We start from the raw sequence: 17,258 nt of genomic DNA, 5'->3' as shown, positions 1-17,258 counted from the left end.
AGCCAGGTACAGGCATCTTCCTTTCCGCGTTGCACACTTGGCTTACGTCCAAGGTTTACAAAACGAAACTGACCTGTAAAAAACAGCTTAGGCACAATTATTATTGCTTCAAGAACGTTGTCGCTCCCCCCCCCCCTCCCCCTAGCGTTGCCGCCATCACTGCGGTGTGTCCCCGCTTTCCAAACAGCGCGTTCCTGTAAAACAAGAAGACTGCAGACAAGTGCAAGCATCTAAAGTTCTACTTTTTGCTTATTTGTTTATTGATATATCTCAATATATACATTTTCCGTGATACAAAGGGCTGCAGGGCAAGCCCAAGACTCAGTCCCGAGAACATCAATAATATAAATCTTAATCGAAAAATATATTTACAACAGTTCTGTAGAAATGTATAGAGGAAAAAAAGAGACAAAAGAATGGGCATAGAGGAAAAAACGAAATAAATCAAACCATCACCAGTGTAAAACCAATACGTAAGGCAGGAGTCTCGTCGTTGGTTTCGAATTATCTCTTCTTACCAGTTGCTGTGAATTGTTAGAGCGCATGTTTTGCAACCAAGTAGTGGCGAGTAATTCAAATACCTTATCTTTCACAACATGTAACGACAACTTTATTTTTGACCTTGGAGAGTGGGGAGTTTCATCGCCACAGGCGATTCCAACCAGGAATGGGGGGAATAAAATAACGAGCCCCCTCACAATAACGATCGAAGTCCGATGGTGTCCAAAAATGTCAGAAGACCTTTGAGCGCAGAGCGTTGCTGGGCTGGATTGGGCCAGGGACCAAGCAATTTCGATAGGGAGAAAGGGCGAGAGTCCAGCTGACGAAGAGACTCGGAGAGTGTGGTTCGGGAAGGTAACATCCAACCAAGTAACATCATGATAAGTAGCATCATTCCTGAAAGAAAATGGATTGCTAGCTCCTTTGCAGCATCGATATGGAGTGGGGGGGGGGGGGGTTACTCCGCTGTCACGGCCCTGTCTGATTTCATCCACGGCTTGGCATTAGCTTTAGATAATAACTTACAAATTGACGTTTTGTGATAAAAGGTGGAAGTCACTGAAAAGGTTAGCCAGCTGTAGGGCTCGAACGGGCTGGATTGGAGGCTTTGTATGTATTTATCCTTTCCATGTGTTCCAGCCTCAGAACATCAATTGTCTCATGTTGACGTTTTGTTTTTGCATGTCTTGAAGGCATGTGGCCGTGTACGCACCCTATAGAAAGCTGACACCTAATACCAAGATCATGGCTTGGCTCCGGGACTCCCTGTGTGATCGAATCCCAGTTTGTGAAATATAATGAACTTAAGTAATCCTGCAAAGACTGGGTACTACATCTGGGGCATGCCACAGGGGTCAGTCTTGAGACTTTTGCTGTTTCTTGTTCATACTCGTATATATACTGTAGAAGTGTGTGAAGTGTGTTTTCTTTCTTTTTTTCTCACGAAATTATTTTTTTGCGTTTTTCGCTCATTCCTCCAAAATCGCGAATTTAAGTTCCCGCGAATAACTCTGGCCATATGAGGGCGAAAATCCTGTGGTGCTCGACCCTATACCGTGACTACATTGACGCTTTCTACTCCATTCAGCATCTGTCTGTTGTCTGTCTGTGCGCGTGAAGCGCGCAATGTGACGTGTAAAGGCGAGTTCCCACATATAGCGCTTCCCTCTATAGGGCTAGAAAATAGCGCTCGAAACCTAGCGCTGTTTTTCCCTTTGCCGTTCTCACATACAACCGAGCACATAGCGCTATCCTGCTGGGGTCACGGGATATCTTTTTGCGACGTGATGCACCGGTGCTACCGTGATTACTTACTGTCTGCGTCGGGTATCCGCAGCATCAAGGGGGATGACATTTTGGATGCTGTGATCGCGATACCAGACCTATAACCAACACCCATGCATTGGCAGATGAAACTCGTGGCCATTTTCGCGTCGTCGTCATCGTCGTCGTCTTCCCGCCTTGCTGCTTCGAGTGATCGGAAGCAAAACAAACCCCAGCTTCCGCGACGTCACGGCTGAAAGAATCTCATGATTGGTTAACGCAGACTCACCGCTCAATATAGCACTAGAAAAGTTGACCGAGGCTCTACTTCGACAAGAGCGGTTTTATAGCGGTTTGTAGCAATGCGAGGAGGAAAATATAGCGCAATTTTCTAGTGCCATGTAGCAAAGCGCTATATGTGGGAACTGGCCTTAACCGTTTTGCAAGAGAAGCACCTCGAGTGTCCCTTTCTGTACGCGTCTTTCAATTCTCGAGGCTCTTTTTCATGGAATTTGTTCTGAAGATTAAGCTAGTACAAATTCCCTTACATAGCAGTCTCTTACCTTACAAAATGTGGTTTGTTACGTCAATGCACATTCTGTGTTGACATATACTATCAGGTATAACTAGTGGTACACTGTCGTCATAAGGAGAAATATAAGTATAAATACTACACGCATAAAATAAGAGCCAATGCCTCACTTCTAAAATCGCCATCACAAAATGGCCGCATTTTTTACCTTTTGCTATCCGCCAAAAGCGCTAAGTGGAAGCCCACGACGCGTAGACTTGCTAGTTTTTTTACGCTTACGCCTACTATCAGCTCTTTCTTTTCTTTTTTTTCTCAGAGTGTACTGCCTCAACACGTTATAAAGATGGCTGAGTCCTTCGTTATTTACACGTAACCGAGAAGATTCTCAAGTAACATTGGATTCGGTGACTCGTTAGTGATGGCGATGGTGCTTCGAGGATGAGCTTGGACACTTAACGTCTTCTGGACGAGCGCTTCTTCTTTGTTCATACCATAACTGCAAGGTTGCTCGTTGAAGTCCAGAGAATATTCCCGGTTTCGGCACCAGGAGTGTGTTGCAAACTCAGTTGGGGTCTGGGTTAGAAATGTCTTTATTTACAACAAGAACAGACTGTACTCAGGGACAGGGAACTGAAACTCGATACACGTATGTACGATACATACATTACATAACATACGGCGTTTCAGTATGGAACGAGCGTGGGGGATCGCCATGAAAGGGTCGGCCATAGATTATCCGCACATGCCACTGCATGTCCGCTCCTCAGTTCGCGTTCCGTCCGCGTTCTGTTAAACGAGTCGCTTCTAATACGTACATCAATGGTTCCGCTATGTTGCGTTAGGTTAGGTTAGGTTAGGTTAGGTTAGATTAGGTCATAAACGGCACAACGAAGGCACTTGGGAACTCCTCTTGCGCTCCTGCCCCACCTGCCGTGACGGACCTTCGCCGCTCCTGGTCAACGGAACCCGGGACGCTGTGCCATTGGCGGAAACAAGGCCGCCGGTGCAACTGCACACCGAGCACTCCATCAGAATCACGTCAAAGTAAAGCCCATTTCCTTCACAAAAGACGGCGCAAAGTGGGTGAGTAACGAACTCGGGCAACCATTGTGCAACGCGTCTTGGGTTCGCTCTGGTAGATAGACCAAAAGCGAGCAGACGTCATCAGTATTCACCTACACACACTGGTATCACGTATGAAGATGCGCGAATAGGTATAGTCGTGACACAGCTCACGTATGTGAGGCCAACAACGGCAAGCCAGTTTTCGTCACCGCCACGACCACCATCCGTTGTTAGATTGCATGGTCCTATATAAGCTAGTTTGACTGGACATAACAGACATGTAGTAGACACTTCGTGCGATAAGATGACCGGCTGCAATGTGACTTAGTCCTGCCGGTTGCTACCTTTTATCGCCTACAATGTTCTTCCGTGTTTTCTCCTTTGTGGGCATGCATCATCCCCTGTGTTTGTGTGTGTCTCTGTGTGTGTTGGGGTAACCAACACGGCTTTGTTGCGATTCAAGTCCTCCTTTGCCTCTTTTTTATACCATCATCATCATCATCATTTGCTGAGACGTACTGAGGTGAAATTGACCACATGCTTATGGAGAGACCTTCCGCGAAAAATGGCTGCAGATACCCAGTCAACCGGTGTCTCCCCCTTTCTGTCTGTTTTTTTTTTTTTCCTAGCCAGCATATACGCGCTTGATGAAGGAACGAATAACCGAGAGACACGGGACACGAAGACAAGCACAAGAGTTCTCAGTCTGAGAACTCTTGTGCTTGTCTTCGTGTCCCGTCTCTCGGTTATTCGTTCCTTCATCATCATGCACCAGTTAGTCTGCGCCATATCTCATTTATACGCGCTTGCCGCTGTTATTTTGTCTTTTGAGAAAGACGCACACAAGACTAGCTAAAAATTCCGGTTGTTAATGCTGGAAACATAATACAGGAGGCGCCCATGTCATGTCTCGCCCTCATCTGTCTTGATGTCCTGTGATTCTTCTGTGACTGGAAGCAGGGTATGTTTCGGTGATCTGATGAAAAGAACAGAAACACCAAATAATGTCTTCTCTCTCTCTCTCTTTTTTTTTTCACATGATACTTGCGTGAAGGATTTTCTCGATGCGGATCTTACCTCTTCACGAAGCACGACAGTATCGTCTTCAGGCTAAGAATGATTAGAAGAACCGCTGCTGCTGTGCCGAGCCACAAGAACCACCCGCGGACGCCTATACCTGCTGGAAGTGAAATGAGGTTGAAACTGAATAACAGTGTGGGCTGGTTGGTGACATTTAATAACGGGGCGACACAAAGACATAAAGCAATATCGAAACTTTCAAAAGTGATGAGTACGATACCTGAAATAGAATATTGATTACGATCGATTGAAATGTTGATTCAAATATCGTATTTTTGTCAACATTCCGTATAAATTCCTTCTCGTCAACTACAAGATTATGTGCTGTTAACTGTGTCGTTTATTGCGAAATCAAGTCTGAGAACGACATGCAACTACTGTAATCTGACCGAAACTCAACTCTATTATAGCTTTAGACATGGTCGGCACATCAATAAATGTGCGGACATGAGTGCTACTTGCAAGCAGTCCCCGCTAAAAACTATCGTATAGATGACAAATTTCTTTACCAGGCGGCATCATACAAATTTCTCGTGGAGCGATTTATCACGCATTCAGAAAGCTAGACAGGCACGTTGCTGCCAAGAATGTAACTTGCCTCTTCCCCCCTACATGGGTAACCTTAAACCACTGCTATGTTGGGCAAGGAGGGGCAGGACGCGACGTATTTTATTCGACGCCGCCTGTCTCGGAGACACGGTGCTCCATGCGCTTGAACCTTTACTCATAGGTGGTTCTGCATGTCCGCTTTATTGCACGCGAGAATTGTCGGGATTGGTGCTTACGTTGAAAAAAGATCGGTTACTTCTACGATGAAAGATGAAAGTCACTGAAAAGGTTAGCCAGCTGTAGGGATCGAACCCACATCTTCTGGATTGCCGGTCCAGGGCTCTACCAATTGAGCTAAGCTAACACGCCTGTAGATGTGGGTTCGATCCCTATAGCTGGCTAACCTTTTCAGTGACTTTCATCTTTCATCGTTGATTTCTTAGGCAATTTGAGGCTTTGTTTGTATCTGTCCCTTTTATGTTGTTCCCAGCCTCAGAACATCAGTTTATCTCTTGTTCGGTTACTTCTGCCTTGAATGTAAAGACTCGCAAAAAAGGCACGCTTTTCTGCAAAAGCCGATGGGCCCTCACCCAAGTGACCACACTGGACTCTCTAGTAAAACCGGTGTCCACACTGTACATTCCAGTGAGACCAATGCCCACACTGAACTGTCCAGTAAGGCCAGTAACACTGGACTATCCAGTAAGACCAGTGTTCAGACTGGGTTAATAATCCGATATGACACTGGTTACTGGTTTCCTGTCTGTCCAGTATACTGGTTTTTTCAACAGGGGTCCCTTTCCTTGTCATCTGTGCAGCAGCATTTCGCAGGCTTAATCTGTCAATAAGTTGATTCACCTAAATCATATTCACGTACATTCACAGCATGGTCAAATGTCTAACTTTGGCTCTACCAAAGACGAAGATCTGGATCTATACTCTGGATCATCATCATCATGCTCGCTGTCTAGTTCGTTGTTTTCTTTTTTTTCTTTGGTTGCTTGTTTCTTTGTTGATGTGATGGATACGTTGTCTGTTCCTTGAGTGGTGACGTTGCCCACCTCTGTGAGGCCGACAACAGCGAGTCCTTTCACCTCCACCACCTACAGCTAACCTTTTAAGTGACACCCTTCCTTCACCACCTCTTCATCACCACCCACCGTGTGTTTCTTCGTTTCTCTTAGTTTGGGAACCACTGAACTAGAGGAAAATGAAAAGACACGCGACCGATGAGGACGTGCGCACCAGTAGAAAGAACAGTAGACACAACCGCAGCACACCTTCTGTGGACATCGCGTTCATGGTCATAAGGTATCGGTTGTGGTGAAAGGGTTCGCCTTTGTCAGCCTCACAGAGGTGGGTAACGTGACGATAAACACACTACAGGAATATGCGTTCTGGGCCAACTTCTAAGGCAACCCAGGAAAACCAAAAACAGGACTCCAAACAGGAACCCGGGTATGTCCCGGTCTCGACGTGTCATGACCAGCACGCTAACCACCGAACCGCCACGCGGGCTGGTTTGATAAAATACCGATACTAGGATGACATGTACGCCTTTTAGTTGATGACAGCGAATAAAACTTACCCGAGCTGCAGACTACACGTCCGCCATCCGTGCTACGTTTTAAATGCGGCTGACATTCACACAGCCTTGTTTCGTGGCTGCACTTGATATTTTCTCCCGGGCAGTCCTCGTCTGTCGAACAACCAGTGCCTGCGTTTTTCGGGAATGCTGCAAAACGAGTCGTTATATAATAAGTTTAATAATTGAGAGCTTTAGAACAGATGACTCAACTGCTTGAGACACCAGTCAAATAGCGTCATCATCAACGCACATGTCCAGAACTCAACCGTTTTGAAACTGACGCTTCGTTCGTGTCCAAAACAGGGCCGCTTTTGGTTTTGCGTGCGTGAGCTATATTTGCAAAAAGTGGGAAGTGCCTCAAAGCAAGCTCGCTTCGTTCTCGTGGACGACAAGGATCTACGTGAGCATGTCGTCTGCAAACGCCCGAAAACACCGACAACAGAAATCTGAACGGGTTTTGTGTTAAGACATCGATCATTTCTACGGATAACGAGGCAAGACTCTTTCAAAAAGGTGACTATTTTCATTTCTGGGTCAGCTTTTCTTTTGCAGGCCTTAGCTATAGCGGTGCTGCTTGCGAGGAAGGCAGGCGCACGTACGTTACGAGATCCCTATTTCATAAGCCACGTCTGAGGGGCCTCTAATCGTGCCGCAGAGGGTGCGAAAAGAGCTGCCGTCTTGGACGCCTTTCCCAGACTTTCCCAGACACCGGACTGTTGGGCCATCCGGAGTTCATAAGGTTGGGTATAAGGAGGCGAGAACCGAAAAACATTTTCACTGTTGAGCTTAAAATATAACAAAGAGCGACTTTATGTTTCATGATCAGGATTGGCGTGTTTAACAAATGTGTGGACTGTTGGGTAGTTTTTGCGTAACACAAACGACACCGCTTCACTTTCTTTTGTTAGAATTTTCCCGTAGAGCGTCGAAGTGTAGCGCAATCGCATTACCTTGTGTGTGTTTAGAGAGTGGATCTGGGTGGGGGTCGGGGGGGGGGGGGGGAGCGATCGTCCTAATCCTACCCCTTGTTGAGGTTGTCTTAGGCCTCTGATTAAAGCGCTTGCGTGGAGGTGGGGGGGAGCGATCGTCCTAATCCTGCCACTTGTTGAGGAGGCCTCTGATTATAGCGCTTGGGTTTGGGTCCTCTATTATCATGCACCCTATGCTAGAACCCTCTATAGTAATAAGGATGACTTTTTCGGAAACGCGTACATAGCACATTCTGGACGAAACACTCGGGACCTGAGAAACTGCTTACGTAGTACCCGGAGGACTGTGCTCTCCGAGAGATCGCCGTGGACGTCGCGGAACATACACGTGTATCTTCCGCTGTCAGACAGCCTCAGAGAGGCAACTGTGAGCACACCTTCTGTTACAACCGCCTCTCTGCCATTATAGAGTGCAGACCGATGAGTAGTCGTTGCAGTTACTGACACGTTGTCCGCAACGAGCTGTGTTCCGTTGTGCGACCATGTGATGTTCATAGGTCCGTGGCTGGCGACGGCGCAACGGAAGACTGCCACTTCGCCCTGCCGCAGCCAGCCTTCATTTTCCTCCGAGCTGTGGAACGAGAGACGAGTGCGGGGTTCGTTACCATGAAAGGACAGTCCAAACAGGAGTCAAAGTCAAACAAATGGTGCGTCATGATTATTAATGGTGCTGAAAGTCACTGCGCGAAATATTTCAGTTAGATTTATAGTCAGTGGAGCGAGGCAAGGTGGAGGCGATCCTTCATAATTTGGAGAAAGGCCCCTTGATAACGCGGTCTGTTCCCGGGTGGGCCGTGTCTCTGAACGCGCGGCTGGTAAAACGGTCGTCGGGGTAGTACCCCTTGCGGTGCTGTCCACTGGAGGATACTTTCTTGTAATTACTTATAAGTGCATTTCATGATCAGGGCTTTCAGTGCTTGGCGTCACTGCCAGTAGCTTCTGGATTTTGCTGCGAAGTAGTCAAAGCAGCAATTTGAGGCAGAACATGCTGGCTACTGTTCTTGAGATCTCAAAACAGCCACGGATCGCCTTCGTCTTGGTCGCATACCCTTGTGACGGTTGCTGTTGTGTGGGATCTCGTGCTTACGTTAGTGTAAAATCGAAAGTTATCAAAGTTATAAAATTATTACGTTATATCGTATGTTACACATGCCATTACGTTCGCATTAAAGTAGTCTTAGTCGTCATTGCCCGTGTCGCCACGAGGCTTGGGTGTCTCGGTAACCATCATCGTGTCTCACGCACTGGGGCTCAATCTTGATGTGCACATAGCGATCGTTATAGCTGTTTTTCAAAATTTGCGCGCTCATTCCGTCACGCGCATTGGCCGTCAACCGGGGAACACGAGCGTTTAGCAAGCGTTACGGGATAGCGAAAAGTTCAAAATCTAGCCCGGTGTCTTAAATGAAGCACGTGACATAGGGCTTGCATTGGTGTCCCTCACGTCGTCGTTCACTATCTTCATGTTGTGATCCTCGAACAACGGGAACTTCATAACTATACCGAGTATCGCAGGCGCGGTAGCCCTAAGGACTTGAAGACCGATCCACCGTGAGAGAAGCATCGCTCCCGAGAGAAGCACCCGTTCGCTGCGTTATTTTCAACACCGAAGTGGAAAATCCAGGCTGTTCCGGGAACGCTTCGCTGATGTGCGAATGGGTTCTGCACTTCTAATGCGGGACCCTCTAGATTCCATATTTAAAGCAGAATGCCTTCTCGCAGAAACTCGAAGCTCAACTCGAACGGTTTCTCATTTTATCATTCTCTTTTTTCTCTCTCTCTGTACATTTCAGTAGGCCATGGACGTTACTGTCGTCACGCCAAGCTGTTCAGCATAGGCCATACCTGGATCCGGGATATAGTGTGTCGTAGTCTTTGGAAGTGTGAACCACTGCAGACATCACATCAGGTGCGGCCGACACGACCATGACAGCTGCCAGTATACTGGCTCTATAGAAGGAGCACTGAAGAAAGGAAAAAAAAAAAAGAAGGGAATCAGTATCACGTAACTGAGTATTGTGTTTCCCGTGAGTGTTGTGAAATAAATATGTGTGCAGCGAAGTATAAGTATCAGGAGATACACGAAGGCTTCACAGGTGCCCCACGTAGCTGATGTGAGGCCCTCGGAGCTTGTGCAGCTCGTTTGTTTCAAATTCAAAAGTTTGGTCAAAAAAGAAAGAAACACGTCGAAGCCATCTCCTGTTCCATTTGATATTATTCGTACGTGTTATATGTCATACTATAAGATGTATGATGGAATCTATACGACTCTCTACAGGATGCTATAGTTTATTTGGAGATTCTAAGGCCGCCGTTGTGTGGATGCCCTTGTTCTCGTTTTCAGTAGAAATATAGTGCTGAGGTCGTGCAACACTGTGCGTGCAACACTCGTTTGGGGGCTCACTGTCGTCATAGCCGCCTAAGTGGCCCCAGACGGCGTTCTCTTTCAAAGTGGCTCACGCAGACCACGAAGGACGTAATAGTGTTGAACAGTAAAGTAGGATGAGACACGTGCTGTTGCTTCTTGTTCGTCGTTGTCTTCCCTCAATGCCAAGGAATGTAATCATCTGCCGACGTAATAGTGCTTGGGAAACGCAAATGAGATGGATGCAACACCCGTGTCAAAACACACATTTACAGTTCATATTGTATTGGCTTGGATTCCATCAGGAACATATTTTATTTAATAGTTAAAGTGAAGAACACGCCTTGCGCCGAAAATGATTACTGTATTTTTCTAATGGCCTCTGTAGGTTGTTGCCCATTGAAGTAGCCTGAAGGGTAACTGAAAACACGTGACGGAATACGGTACGATTATTTAAAACGTCCTGTGCTGTTGCGTCGTCATAATGTTTATAAAGGGTGTTTGCTTTAATGTGTCCAGAAATTTTATTTAAAGCGAGCGATAAAAGAGAAACGAGCGCTACTTTCAGCTACTTGACTAAGAAACAGACTGTGCTACTAGCGAAGCAGTAACTGTTTCTTACTCAAGTAGCAGAAAAGCATCACTTGCTTTTCTTTTATCGCTCGCTTTAAATATAATTTCCTGACACATTAGAGCAAACACCCTGTATATTCATCTTGTCTTGTGAACAAAAAAAACAAAACAAAAATAAATAAAAACAAGAATGCATGAAGGAAGGCAGGCCGTCTGGTGATAAAACTTCATCAACCAACCAACCATGAAAATATGTCAACATTACAGTACAGTATATTCAGTACGCAGTCCAAACGCAAAGCCAGAATTTGAGATTAAAACGGTACAACCTTATGTAACATTTACACTAAAAATCGATAGCGGCAAAAGGCGCACGAAAAGAAATGTATCTGCTAGCGATTCCCAATATGTATTTCAGGGTTCCTGTAGGAAAATTTGTATGATATTTGTGGCGGACCTTTTTTCTGACACACACACACACAAAAAAAAAAACAACAACAAAGAAATCCCGCAGAAAATGCCTGTGAATCCTGAGCTCTTGAGGACACATATGCACGACATTCATCAACACATACATTCCGCCACTGCTGGTACCTGTCCCCAGTCGAAAAGCTTGGGTACTCTCACGATACTTCAGCCTCGACATGCCATCGTGCCGTTTTTTTCTCCGTGTGGACGCAGCGATATCGCTGCATTGGTAGTGTTGTTGGCTTTAGTTTTACCACCACCCACACGTACCCCACCACACCACCCACACGTACACATCGAAACAAATCAAATATTCGTACCATGTTGTAAACGAACTTCTGCCCCGATGCAGTCCAGGTCCTGTGTCCAGAGCTTGGGAGCTTGTGGACTGTCCCCTCGTAGATACACTTCTCGTACAGAAGTTGGTTCCCGCATCCAGTAGCGTTGATTCAGGAAGAACACGAGACGGGCAACCTGAATCCGTCGACGGCTATGCGAGTCCTATATTATACCACGGCGATTCACTGCCGGCTTGTGCGGCATTTACGTCATATACGAGCACGAGAAAACAAGAGTATTCGATATGAAGGGAATTGCTTCAAGCACCTCAAGCACCACTGCCTTTCCAAGCACCTCCCTTACACGGCCCCAATGGCCCCCTTCCCGAAAAAAAATAAATAAAAATACCTCCCAAATTTCCCGCAGTAAAGATAGGTAGAAAAGTACACGATGTTACTTATGGGCGGTTTTGTAGCAATGCCATTTCTCGTTAGTTTGATAGGCACAACGTAGAGCTTGGAGGTATGTTAAAACACTATGAAAAACAGAACTTCACCACATAGCATGGTGAAGGCCAACCATTGCGTAGAATGATACCTTCATCACTCCCGATTTGTGGGAAGCGCGGGGACTATGCCTTTTGCGGAACTGCTACGCTTTACTTCATCATTCACTTCTTTTTCTTCTTCATTTTTTTTTTTGCACTGCATAAGTGATACAGTGTGGTGGTGGTGATGGTGATGTCGGCGTCACATATGTGGGCAACGTCACGACTGACGCCCTGGGGAATGTGCGTCCTGGGCCGACTTCTAAGGGAACTGTGCCGACATACAAAAAAGGCGTACGCCTCGTGTTTTCACAAATCAGGGCAGAAAACGATGCCATTGGGGATGATAGGGTTCGCTAAGAGCGTGCTATGTGGTGAAGTTCACAAAACTTTCAGACATATGTCGGCACAGTTCTTTTAGAAGTCGGCCCAGGACGCACATTCCCCAGAGCGTCACTCGCGACGTTGCCCCCACCTCTGTGAAACCGAGGACGGCGGGACCTTTCACCATAACCACCACCACCCACCATCATTTCTAAGAGTGTATTAAGAGCGGCGGTAACGTGGTGCAATATAATAATGAGTTGCCTCAGACTGAGGACCGAAGTTCTACACGGCGTCCAAAATGTTTAGGGGTGCTTTTAGGGCAGGCCGTTAGTCAGCTGTACTTGGCCATGGAACAAGCAATTTTGACACACAGGAATGGAACAGGAGCCGCCACGTTAACCCATACGTTTAGTGAGCATATGAGTCGACTGGACCCTTCTTTAGTATTATTCTCATAACGCATCTCGTCACACCAGATCATAAAATTAGGACGTGTGGTGGAAGTGATTCCTAAACACCGGCCGTGATATTTCAACGCATGTATCTGGCTACTTTAGTACGCTCATAGCGTGTGACGTTATACTAATTCAACGCTAAAGCGTTGCGTTGTTATGGCGTTCGTTATAGGGTGCATCCAGCGGCTTACAAGTGAACGAAGACGTTGTCGCTGCACCTCTTGTGCACAGACTATAGAAACGGTTCAAACTTAAATGATCCGTACCCTTATGACTCGATAATGTCATTGGATTAGGTCACTTACTGAACGTGCACTGCGCACAACATTTTGTGAATGCATTTTCGGAAGACTTTTATGTTATATTTGCTGGACAAGGATGTATAATTGAGTTACTGCTGACTGGTTGCTGTTTAGGCATGCCATGCTTGATTGCGTTAATAAGTTTGTTTCGAGAGTGATCGTTAAATCACCAAAGGATAGCCCCTGATCTACATCTACGCTTAAAAGACTAGTTAATAAAAAAACGCATTTATCATAAAGCCAGATTAAGTGGTTCTCAACTTCAGCGGCTCAAGTACCATGATATTGCCCGGTAGTTTAGAAAACCTGTAGATGATGCTAAGCCGAAATTTTATAATAATGATCAACGTGGCATGTTACTTTCAAACTCTCAGAAATTTTGGTCAGTTGTAAAGGCACACGTGAGCACAGAGGGGCCGGTTCTCCTGCATGAACAAGATTCACCCCTGACGGATAGTGTCACCGCGGCGAAATTCAGTGAACACTTTTTTGAGCTGTTCACCCTTCAGTCCGCGCTTTGCCCCTTCGTCCACATAAGTATTAACCGTGAAGCATTCGATCCTATCCTTGTGACCCCCAACTGCGCATTAAAAGTGACACACAACTTGCCGCTATCGTCATAAGGGTTCGTCACAAAGGGTCCGTCAAGCGGTATTCTAAGAGTATTATTCCAGCAACCATTACACACATCTGAAATACCAGTCGATTATAAGCATGCGGTAATTATTCCTGACCCTAAAAAGGCCCCTCATCGTGCTTCCGGGATTACTGGCCTACCTCGCTCGCTTGTGTCTCATGTAAAGTACTTGAGCACATTATTTTTTCTACAATAATGAAGCGCTTGGTACATCATAACTTTCTTCATGTAAACCAACATGGTTTCAGGAGTGGTTTATCCTGTAAAAACTCGGTCGTTTGAATTCGTCACAGATCTATTCGCCTCCCTCAACCACTAGGTTCAAACAGATGCAGACTTTGTTGATTTCAAGAAGGCTTTCGATCGCGTTCCTTGTTAACATTCCTCATCAACAGTTCGTCTCAGGGCTATTACACAAATCGGGTCGTTCCCTCGTGGCAGATAGAAGGAATGAGCATTGGCTAAAGTGTTTACGTATGTTACATAATCGAACGATCCTCTTAAATCCCGACGGAGCCGTCCTGTACAACAGTCTCGTTCGCACGAGCTGACACATTTTCAATGCAAAACAGATGTGTTTAAGCAACCTTTTTTTTTTTTCAGAAGCGTTATTGAATGGAACGCCTTGTCGGATAATCATTTCCAGCTTAAGTTTGTATTTTGCATGCACTAGTACTCGCATATGTATTGCGCAAAAGTGTCCTTTTTAGAAATGTATTATTTGTCCATTATTGTGGCCTAACTGATAATTATAGCCAAATGCGTTTATTGTCACCGATATGACTGCTGTTATTTGTGTGATGATGTTCTGTGGTATTAGATTATCTTTTTTTTTTTTTTTCGCAATATGCATCTGTTGTTTTTTTTTCTGAAAATTGCGTTCACTCCTGCTTGGGCTCATCCAGCCTGCAGTATCAATAAATAAATAAATAACATCTGATAAACAAGTGTAACTCGCTCAAGATACATCCGTCCTTTTCCAGATGGATCACTGCCTTCCTTCAATGTAGAATTCAGCAGGTAGGTGGGGTGACGCAGTCTCAGACATTACTTAAGTATTATCTGGAATGCCTTAGGGCTCAGTTTTAGAGTCATTATTTTTCTTTATATATATATATATATATATATATATATATATATATATATATATTGAATTGACCAAGGGCACATATTTACGTAGACTTTTGCATTCATGAGACCATTCGCGAAGTTTAGTGACAATTTGCAGTCCTGGGAAGTAAACGTCGGGACTAAATCTTGAGTTAGGGGACTAAAATGGGGAGCAATTGTAGACTAGGGGAGCAGAAGCTGCAATTACTCCCCGTTTTACTCCGTTTTTTCTTAGAGTGTGCGGTGAAGTTCATTTTTAAGAGTGTAGAGAGGGTCGGCAGCTACAGATAGCTGGGGGATCACTTAGCATACACTCATGAACTTCACCGCATAGCATGCTCCTAGCCAGCCATAATCTCGGATGATATCGTTATCTGCCCTGATTTGTTGGAAAGCGAACGTCTTTTTTTCCCTCTCTGTGTGTGTGACAATTATGAACAGCATAAGTGTCATAAAAGGGCGTACGCCTCCCGTTTTCAACAGATCAGGGCCGATAACGGCCCCTTGAGTGCGGCCAACAACGGCAAGCTACCTCGACACCCCCCCCCCCCCCCCCTTATTTTCAAGACCGTATAGCCGCTCTTGGGCTCACCATATTGGACTTGGACTTGGACTCACTGAGATTTGTCATAAAGCTAATCAGACTTTTTTTAAACAAGTGCCGTATTTTGCTTCCCCTGATGTTATGCTGTTGGCTTATAATACTCTTGTTCGCAGTAAACGAATTCGCGTCTATGATTTGGAGCCCCTCACAAAAACACTTGATCGAGTAGCTTGAGACCCTTCAAAACGAGGCGGCTCGTTTCATTCATAACAAATACGATCCGGAAAGCATAGCCGATTTAAACAAGCAAAAGAAATCCCACTGCTGAAAAACAGGCGAAAGGTCCGAAGACTAGCACACATATATAAATCGGTTCGTAGTTCATCCTCCCACTTATCACCTCATTATTTTTCAACTCGAATTTGACCACTGCTTTAAGTTATGCAGCCAACTTTCTCTACAACCGATTATTTTTATCATTCTCATATGCAGGCGGTATAATACGAGAGTGGGACTGTCTTCCGCAAAATTGTTGCATTGAGCAATATCAATGACTTTGCGTGTGAAAATTGTTTTTGCTATAGTAAGTATATCTAACAACTCCTCCCTTATGTAAGGCCTATTTGGGCACTTAAATTATATGAATAATAATAGAAATACAACGAATAGCTAACTTGCGCTGTGCAATACCGTATACCTAATCGCTGAACCCTCGGCACGACCAACAAATTGCAGCACTTACTTACCTTTCACGCTGAAATATGGGGTCCGCCGTTCTATGAGCAGAGGAGGAAATGTATCGGGCATCGGTTACCGTTTCCAGGCAGCCTAATCGATCGGCCCACTTCTGTACCTTTTTCGGTCGATGTCTCAATACACGGCATGTCAAACACGAGTTGTAGACAGACAGCTATTTGATATAGCTACTTTGGTATAATGTACACAAAACTTCATTCAAAACACCATTAATGCGCATTCAGTTCAATCATTTAGCCCGAATGGGAGCCATTTTTGATGTGCTATATATATGACCTGAAACATAATGCGTTTCGCTGTGTTGCAAAACACTGATAGGGCAACTGCTTCGAAGAATTAGCTCAGCTGATCCTACTTAATCGATCTAGTAACGACATTGGCATGACTGATGTAACGGGCGAATATGAGTTCCTGAATTCTATCTCGGGTGACCATAGCTGAGCGGGAGGTTTCGAAATTTTTTGCACAGCGTAGATAAAGGGCGTGCAGTGTGTGTATTTGCAGTAACTCACACAGGGTTAGGAATCGAGCAAAATTTGTCTTCGAATCGACTGGTATTCGACACAGTACGTGTTGTGTACACTCTTAAAAATGAACTTCACCACATAGCACGCTCCTAGCCAACCATCACCCCGAATAACAACGTTTTCGCCCTAGATTTGTTGAAAACGGGAGGAGGAGCCTATTTTGTGCCATTATGCACGGCATAAAATAGGCTCCTCCTCCCGTTTTCAACAAATCAGGGGCGAGAGCGTTGTTCGTGTACGAACGAGAAGAGTGTACGTGCGTACGTTGTATTTTTCCCGCGGGATGCCTACATGAGTTACGCCTATCATCTATTAGGCAATTGGAATAATGCAGTCGTCGATATAGCCAGCACGCATCTCTCGATGCCGCGCTGAACAATTACGCTACACTCTTAAAAATGAACTTCACCGCATAGCACGCTCTTAGCCAACCATACTCTCAATTGATATCGTTATCTGCCCTGATTTGTTGAAAACGGGAGGCGTACGCCTTTTTTGTGACAATTATGAACAGCATGCTATGCGGTGAAGTTCATTTTTAAGAGTGTACGCTAGCATCTGCTCTCCGACGAGTAACCACTGCCGCTGCACTCTTATAAAAAAGGGTGGGGCAGTTACACCTTTTACACCAATATCTACGTACCCTTTATCTACGTTGTGGAAAAAAATTCACAGGGTTTTTTTTTCACACAATTTCACGCAGTCGGCATTAAAATGGGCACTACCCCATTTGGGACCTTCATGTGCACCTTTTAGAGAAACATCTGCCGCCGAAGTGGATCGCTTGTTGCAGTAATTGAT

The 17,258-nt window shown here is 45.3% G+C and overlaps 1 protein-coding gene across 2 annotated transcripts; it reads right to left on the bottom strand.

The window, feature by feature from the left end:
* Positions 1-4,214: 4,214 nt before the first annotated feature.
* On the bottom strand, positions 4,215-11,468 carry LOC135399644 (uncharacterized). Of its 2 annotated transcripts, none has more exons than XM_064631373.1 (6): positions 11,294-11,468; positions 9,413-9,531; positions 7,837-8,138; positions 6,579-6,725; positions 4,439-4,538; positions 4,215-4,337 (listed from the first exon to the last, which is right to left on the bottom strand). In XM_064631373.1, the coding sequence occupies exons 1-6, from the start codon at positions 11,294-11,296 to the stop codon at positions 4,265-4,267; spliced, it is 744 nt and encodes a 247-aa protein (XP_064487443.1). In that variant the 5' UTR covers positions 11,297-11,468; the 3' UTR covers positions 4,215-4,264. The 2 variants fall into 2 exon arrangements, with proteins under 2 accessions (XP_064487443.1, XP_064487442.1); XM_064631372.1 differs by having other exon boundaries at positions 4,439-4,541; positions 11,294-11,466.
* Between the last annotated feature and the right edge of the window lie 5,790 nt (positions 11,469-17,258).

The sequence above is a fragment of the Ornithodoros turicata genome, chromosome 7 (assembly GCF_037126465.1).
Source record: "Ornithodoros turicata isolate Travis chromosome 7, ASM3712646v1, whole genome shotgun sequence".
Lineage (NCBI taxonomy): Eukaryota > Metazoa > Arthropoda > Arachnida > Ixodida > Argasidae > Ornithodoros > Ornithodoros turicata.
Note: the sequence above shows the minus strand (reverse complement) of the source record. Positions and strands in the feature narration are given on the sequence as shown.

What these genes read in the sequence shown, in the direction of transcription:
- LOC135399644 (XM_064631372.1), bottom strand. An exon ending in CACAGTCCTCCGGGTACTAC is followed by an intron (nt 6,726 to 7,836) that starts GTAAGCAGTTTC and finishes CTCGTTTTGCAG; the next exon opens with CATTCCCGAAAAACGCAGGC. An exon ending in CTGTCGTGCTTCGTGAAGAG is followed by an intron (nt 4,338 to 4,438) that starts GTAAGATCCGCA and finishes TCTTTTCATCAG; the next exon opens with ATCACCGAAACATACCCTGC.